This window comes from Microchirus variegatus (genome assembly GCF_963457635.1).
Source record: "Microchirus variegatus genome assembly, chromosome: 3".
NCBI lineage: Eukaryota > Metazoa > Chordata > Actinopteri > Pleuronectiformes > Soleidae > Microchirus > Microchirus variegatus.
Window position 1 is genome coordinate 32,034,799 of NC_139804.1, and position 7,056 is coordinate 32,041,854.

The 7,056-nt window shown below is 40.1% G+C and overlaps 1 protein-coding gene across 1 annotated transcript; it reads left to right on the top strand.

The window, feature by feature from the left end:
* Window positions 1-598: 598 nt before the first annotated feature.
* laynb (layilin b) lies at window positions 599-6,725 on the top strand (the record flags this gene model as incomplete). Its single annotated transcript, XM_083886000.1, has 7 exons — window positions 599-671; window positions 2,256-2,565; window positions 2,830-2,984; window positions 3,378-3,422; window positions 4,272-4,349; window positions 4,518-4,635; window positions 6,073-6,725. The coding sequence occupies 7 exons, from the start codon at window positions 599-601 to the stop codon at window positions 6,383-6,385; spliced, it is 1,092 nt and encodes a 363-aa protein (XP_083742126.1). The 3' UTR covers window positions 6,386-6,725.
* Between the last annotated feature and the right edge of the window lie 331 nt (window positions 6,726-7,056).

The following is a 7,056-nucleotide window of genomic DNA, read 5'->3' on the forward strand; positions in this document are numbered from 1 at the left end:
ATAAAATAAAATCGAAAAAGTTTTCCAGCCCTTTTTGCACTGGGGCTTCACCTGCAGACATTTTATGGTACTGCAACCAGTATTTCTTGTAGATGTCATTCATGAAGTAGATATTTGTAATTGTGTTGATTTATAAAGTGGAAATGCTGGTCCTCAGTATGCAGCAAGTACAAGAACGTGTGTGTGTGTGTGTGTGTGTGTGTACAAAGAGCTCTTTTGCATCCCCTGTAATGACATTACTGTAAGTTATAAGTCATTGTTTTGACTTAGACCAGAATCCAGAAGGAAATATGAAGAAGTGAAAACAACAACAGTATTTTCTCTCCTTTTCCACAGCAAAAATCTCGGATTATCTCACTCTTTCTTTCCTTTTTCTTTTTTTTCCTTATTATTTTTTTCATCTCACATCATCCACGCCTTTCAACAGTCGACCCACTTTTCCCTGGTGGAGCAGCAGACTCCTGACTCCTGCTCTGCTGCCTCTGTTCGTGTCTCTCACATCTGAAGCTCGTGTTTGTTTATTTATTTATATATATTTAAAAAAAAAAAAGAAGAGTCGTCGTAGTTCAGCGCGCACTCGAAACACAAACATGTGGAGATGGATTTTATGAAGCTGTTTGCGACTGTTGTCGTCGTTTTGTTCCACTCTGGATCCGCTTCCAAGATAAATGGTAGGAACACATTCACTTGGGAAATAGAGCCGTTTTTAATCTGTGCTGAGAAAACTCTGAGAGGGTTGTTTTCACCGAGACACTTTCTGTCTTCCTGGAAGTGTTTTTTATTTTTTTATTTTTTTTTGTAAAGACAGCGGAACTTTTTTGTGTGTGTTTTTCCTCCTTTTTCGTGTCGTTTTGGCGCTTTTGTGAGCACCAGGCTCGTCTTTATAATGATAAACAGACTGTGCACAGTCAGCAGACTGCAACACGTGATCTGCTGCTGCACGATGCAACGACTTCACTCATGCATGACATTATAATACTTATACTGGATTAAACATATCTTTAATTATATTTATATTATAGTTTTATTTGCCACTTTGCTCCTGAATGAAAGTTTGTTGAAAGCAGTTCATTGTTGGCTTTAAACTTCTTCAGTAATCAACTTTTATTTTTTTCCTTAAAGAAAACCATTTAATAATAATCATTTTTATGTTTTTTTGGACATTAATCTTAATTTTACAGACAGAAAGTATGTCATATTCTATTTTGCTTCCCCCCCTGATCAATTACTAAATTAATCGACTATTTTGATAATCAATGAACCAGTTTTAAGTTTTTTTCATGATTGAAGCAAGATTTCTGATTGTTTTAGCTTCTTAAATGTGAATATTTTCTTAATTTAAAGAAATCATTAAAACTGAATCATTTTGGCAAAAGCAACAAATGATCTTGTGAACAGAATTGTGTACAATTGTAGGTGGGCAGTAGTCTGAGTACACTCTTAGAAATAAGGGTTCCAAAAGGGTTCTATTACAAGGGCTGAGGTTCTACTTGGAACCATTTACTTCTGAAAACCCCTTTTTTCCAAAGAAAGGGCTTTTCAAGGGTTCTTGGTAAGACCAATGGTTCCAGTAAGAACCATTTTGATCCAGCGAACCGTTTAAAACCCCTTTCCTGAATAAAGGGTTTTAAAAGGGTTCTTGGTGGAACCCTCCAAAAGGGTTCCAGGTGGAACCTTTATAAAAAGGGTTCTCCTATGAGGACAAGCCGAAGAACCTTATATGGTTCTACTTGGCACTTTTATTTCTAGGAGTGTATTGCCTTATATATGAAAGTATACCAATGACTGATGCTGAGAGTATAACGCACATTGGTTTGTCGAACACTTTACAATTTGTAATAAACCTCAGGGACGCACAAAGACATTGAGCTGAAGCATTCATGTACAACCATATAAGGTTCCTCGTCTTGTCCTCATAGGAGAACCCTAGTTGGCTCCAGGTAGAACCTTTTTATAAAGGTTCCACCTGGAACCCATTTGGAGGGTTCCACCAAGAACCCTTTTAAAACCCTTTATTCAGGAAAGGGTTTTTCAGAAGCAAATGGCTCCAGGTAGAACCTCATACCCTTGTAGAAGGACCCTTTTGGAACCCTTATTTCTAAGAGTGTATGTACATTTTCGCTACCAAACCAATGTGACCTAAAAACTGTTCTTTTATGTCTGTGATTCTGAGAGTTTGAACGTTTCAGTGTCTTTAGAAACCAGACAAAACCACCTGCTCTCATTGTCTCCTGTTATCTCCTTGTGACGTCCAGGCCAAATGATCTGTCGGCGCGGGAGAGAGCGCCCGTGCTACAAGGTGTCCTACCTTCAGGACGGCGGACGGAGGCCCAACTTTGACGATGCCAGGCAGGCCTGCCGGTCAGACGGAGGCCAGGTGCTCAGCATTGAAACGGAGAGCGAGCAGCGGCTGATAGAGAGGTTCATCCAGCAGCTGCAGGCCGGAGACGGAGACTTCTGGATCGTTCTCCGACATAGCCCGCAGCATCGCTACAGGACGGAGACGGCGCGCCCAGGTTGCCCCTCGCAGTACTATTGGCTGGATGGAAGCAAGGCCAAGTTCAGGTCTTTGACTTCAACTTTTCACTCTGAATGAATCAGTATTTCAGCTTCACTTGTTGAAATTGCAAGGGACAATAAAAAAAAAAAACCTCAATGGAAAAACCCGGTTTTTACTTAGAAGAGATTATTGGATTAAATGATGCTTGCGTGGGAGTGATGGAATGTGAAGTTGAAGAATTGTTGTGTGGTGGGGAAAAAAAAGTCTGTGCGCAGATGACAATGAAAATGTCATAACAGTCAAACCTCGTGTCTTGTTAATGGCTGCAGGAACTGGCACTGGGATGAGTCAGCGTGCCGTGGCGAAACGTGCGTCGCTCTGTACGACCAGTCGTCTGCGACACCTGATGAAGGTCATTTCCCGTTCCAGTGGAATGACGGCGACTGCAACTCCAGGAACAGCGTTGTCTGCAAATACCCAGAAGGCGAGTCAGCAATCGCAGGCACACAGGCACTTGTACCTGGCTGTGGAGTAGACTCTCTTTGGCTCTCTTGATTCTTCTTAAATACGTTTTTTTATATATATATATATATATATATAAATGTGTGTGGATTTCCTCATTTACCTTTGAGCGACCAAAACTCGGCAGCTGTAAAAACCTCTCACTGAATAAAGTGTTCACACTTTATGGTCACTCCAATTGTTAAAGTTATAACCCCAAGCTTATATTTTACGCTACCAGTATTTTTACCTCTTCTATTCACGGCTCGTTTTATTTTATGGATTCCTTTTATTGCATTTTATGTTGTTGTTTGTTTGTTTGTTTGTTTGTTATATTCTGGGCAAAATGAACCTATTTTCTCTTTCTCTTTTGCAGAAAAAGTGCCTGTATTTACGGACACAAGGAACATGACACGTGCAGGTACAACATGCACCTGGCGACCACACACACACACACACACACACACACACTTCATGTGGGCATTATGTTACATCAGTATAGTGACAGGACCTTTTTTTAATCACTTAACATTGTGATTTATTTCTAAATGAAGACCTTTACTGGTTTCTTGTACATGTCTGATGAATGGAGCTTTACTTATGTATAGACATTATTCAAGAGGGAATGTTCATTGAGGAAAACCACTGATTAATTGATTACTCCACTATTTATTGTAATCGATTCATCAGTTTTGAAGCTTTTTTCATGATTAAAACAAGATTTCAGGTTGTTTTAGCTTTTTAAATGTGAATATGTTCTGGTTTCTTTGCTCCACATAACAAAGAAATCATTAAAATTGAATAATTTTTGTTTGTGGACAAAACAAGACATTGGAGAACATCGTCATTTCCAGGTTTGACAAACACCGATCAACGTTTTCTGATATTTTAAGGACCAAGCGCTTAATAAGCGACGGATTAATCGATTATAAAATAATGGTTAGTTGCAGCCCTCACGTCACTTCCTGCAAACCTGTTTACATGTCAAATGTATTATATATAAAATAATAATTATTATAATTATTATATATTATATTAAATTCCTGTTTCACAGAAAGTGGATGTTCATATATTGTGGAAAACTTCCTGTAAATTTGCTTTGAGATGCAATTCGACATCAATACATTTGATTTTATTATAAAAATAAACTATAGCATTGTGTATTATTCTTTAAAGTTTAAGTTAAGTTTTTTAGAAATCACTTTAACTTTCTGTGATGGTTCCATCCTCGCTGTCATTTAACAAACTTTATCTTCTCTGGCTGCTCCAGTTCCGTCGCTGAGGCCAAATCTATTCTCAACGACACAGAGTGATGACAGGACAAAAATAGTCCAATCTGAGTCATCAGGTAAGACAAGAAAAACTAACCCATGTGCTATTTTTGATACTTAATGTCCCTATTTTTTTGTGTTAGGAAACTTAAATCGGGTTTTCAAATGGTAAGAGACTGACGACGCGTCACTGATAATTTAAAGATAGAGGGTAAATGAAGATGTCGTGTGCTTTTACTTTGCAGTGTCTCTCTCCGACAACACCTTATATGTTTCATACATCCTTTATGGGACGATACCTGCTGTTCTGCTGCTGCTGTTTGCAGGTGCTGGGTTCTTCTGCTACAAACAGCATGCTAAGAGGTAAATACAGAAAAAAGCATGTATATACATATATATATATATATATATGTGTGTATATATATCTGTTTTGGATGCAAATAGTTAATTTTCCCTGTATAATGCACAAATGCTTTGGTCAAAATACCTTAAGGATGAAGCACCACAGCAGTTCAATCACCCTGCCAAAACAGCCCTGTTCAGAACGCTCTGTTTAGTAGTATCTCTTTAGGTCCACCTTAAAAAAAAGTTAAATGAAACTTAAGGGACAGGAAATGACATCAGCCACGGAGGCTACTGGGAGCTAAAAGCAGTTAGCATTTAGAAAAGTGATCATTTGCAGGCTCTAGCAGGCACATTGCTGTCATATATAACATCCACTGGACAGATAAATCATCTGAGGCTGGAAGTTTGTGTAGCACTCTGTGCTGCACTGTGGAGCCAAGAATATAACTTTTCGTGGGCTTCCGGTTTTCGGATGGCGTTGCCCTCACCAGCACTCTCGCATGTTTTACGGTCAACGTGGAGCTCCGCGAGACAACAATTCCAGGAATTTAGCATCTTGTGACGTCCCAGTGGAGGACCACAAAAACATGATTGAGTCATCTTTTTTCACACTTTGCCAACTGATGGGGCCTCCGGATTCCCAAATATAAGGATTGAAATGATTAAAAAGTTGATTTTGCATAATATGGGACCTTTAATGGCACATTGATGCAGCTCTTCTCCAAGTATTGAGTTTAGTTTTGACGAACCGTGTAAGCTTCTGAGTAACTTGTCTAGCTGTTGGTCTTAGTTTGCAGTTAGAAACACAAATGACAGCTGTGTTTTCTTACTTTATTTTATTTTATTTAACCAGAGAGGAAAAAAGGGGTTTCTCGGAGTGACCTGGCCGAGAGGTCAGCAGCACACGTCACAGTAAATAGTTACAAGGTTACAAACAATAATCGTTGACAGAAACAACAATCTAACAGTGTGTAAAGTTGCCGTGACATTTAAAGTGCACGAGTTGAGGTCACAGTGATAAATAAAGGACGCAGGCACTGTTTAACGGTTCCTCGTTGTCTGTCTTAATAAGAAAGAACAGAAGGCTGCGAGTGAAATAACATAATCTAACAGCTTTGTGTACAGTTTTTATTCTAGGGAACAGTTTTCTATATTCTAATCTAGTTTACTTTTTATTTTATTTACCTTTATTTCTATCCTTGTTTAAATTTAGATAAAGAGTGTTATCTTATTTTAGCACAATATTACAGACAATGTACCTTGTACAATCTCGTATCCAAATATGAAGGAACTAAACTAAGAAGAGTCTTATAGAATAATAGATTCAGAAATTGATCAGCTTGATCATACAGTTCACAGTGAACAACCAGTAACAAGTCAACTCATGGTTTAGAAACTTTATGAAGTTTCTAAAGTGGTCATTTCAAACGATAAAGCCTTTTCTTTCACACTCAGGAGGAAGACTGAAACAGAAAGCTATTCCAGCAGATTGCAGCCGTGGATGTTACCAGCAGCTTCTCCGTGCCCCATGCAAGGACCGTACGCCTCGAGCGACGTCACCAAGCTGCCTCACGACGCTCTCGACGGCAACGCGCGACCGGCCGACATCGTCACCAAGTACTCCTGCGCTCGCTTCCAGGACTCCCAGTGCGACGAGTATGAGAATGTGGAGTGCACAAACGGGGAGAGCGTTGGTTTTGTGACCAACGACATCTATGAGACGTGCAACAGTCAGCCTGGCTGGGTGGAAAACGAGATCTACGGATAACGTCGATTATGCCGATCTTGTTTCACCGCAAAGGTTATAACCCTCGTAGCTGTTAAAGAAAAGAGAGGAGCACAGCGTTCTCCCATCCCTGTCTTCCTCAGGTGGCTAAGTCAGCCGGGTTATTTGATCATAGATCTGTCTCCTGTGTGTTTCGGTGATGCTGCTTCGTGACCATGCAGCTTTTTTTATTACCTATAGTACAGGGTTTCCCAAGGGTTTGAATAACTGCAAATTTACATCACCAACGGAGAGTTCTCAAAATCTAATTTTTCAACAAATAGTAAATTTGAGCATAGCTGATATGGGCCACACTGTTGGTGTAGGGGTTAGCACTCTTGTTGTTCATGACCCGGTCAGAACAGTAGCTTTTCTGCATGGAGTTTTCTGCATGTTCTCCCCAAGTGTGCATGGATTTTGTCCGGATTCTCTGGTTTCCTCCCACAGTCCAAAGACATGCAGGTTCAGACTGGTCAGTTTAGAGCACATGTGTCAAACTCAAGGCCCGGGGGGCCAGATGTGGCCCGCCACATCATTTTATGTGGCCCGCGGGGTCTATGCTGCTTTAAGGCGTGTGTTGACCATAAACTACATTTCCCACAATGCATGATCGCGATCGTGTTACCCCGTGAAGTGACGGCATCCCGCCACTAGTTTGCAGTGTATCATCATGC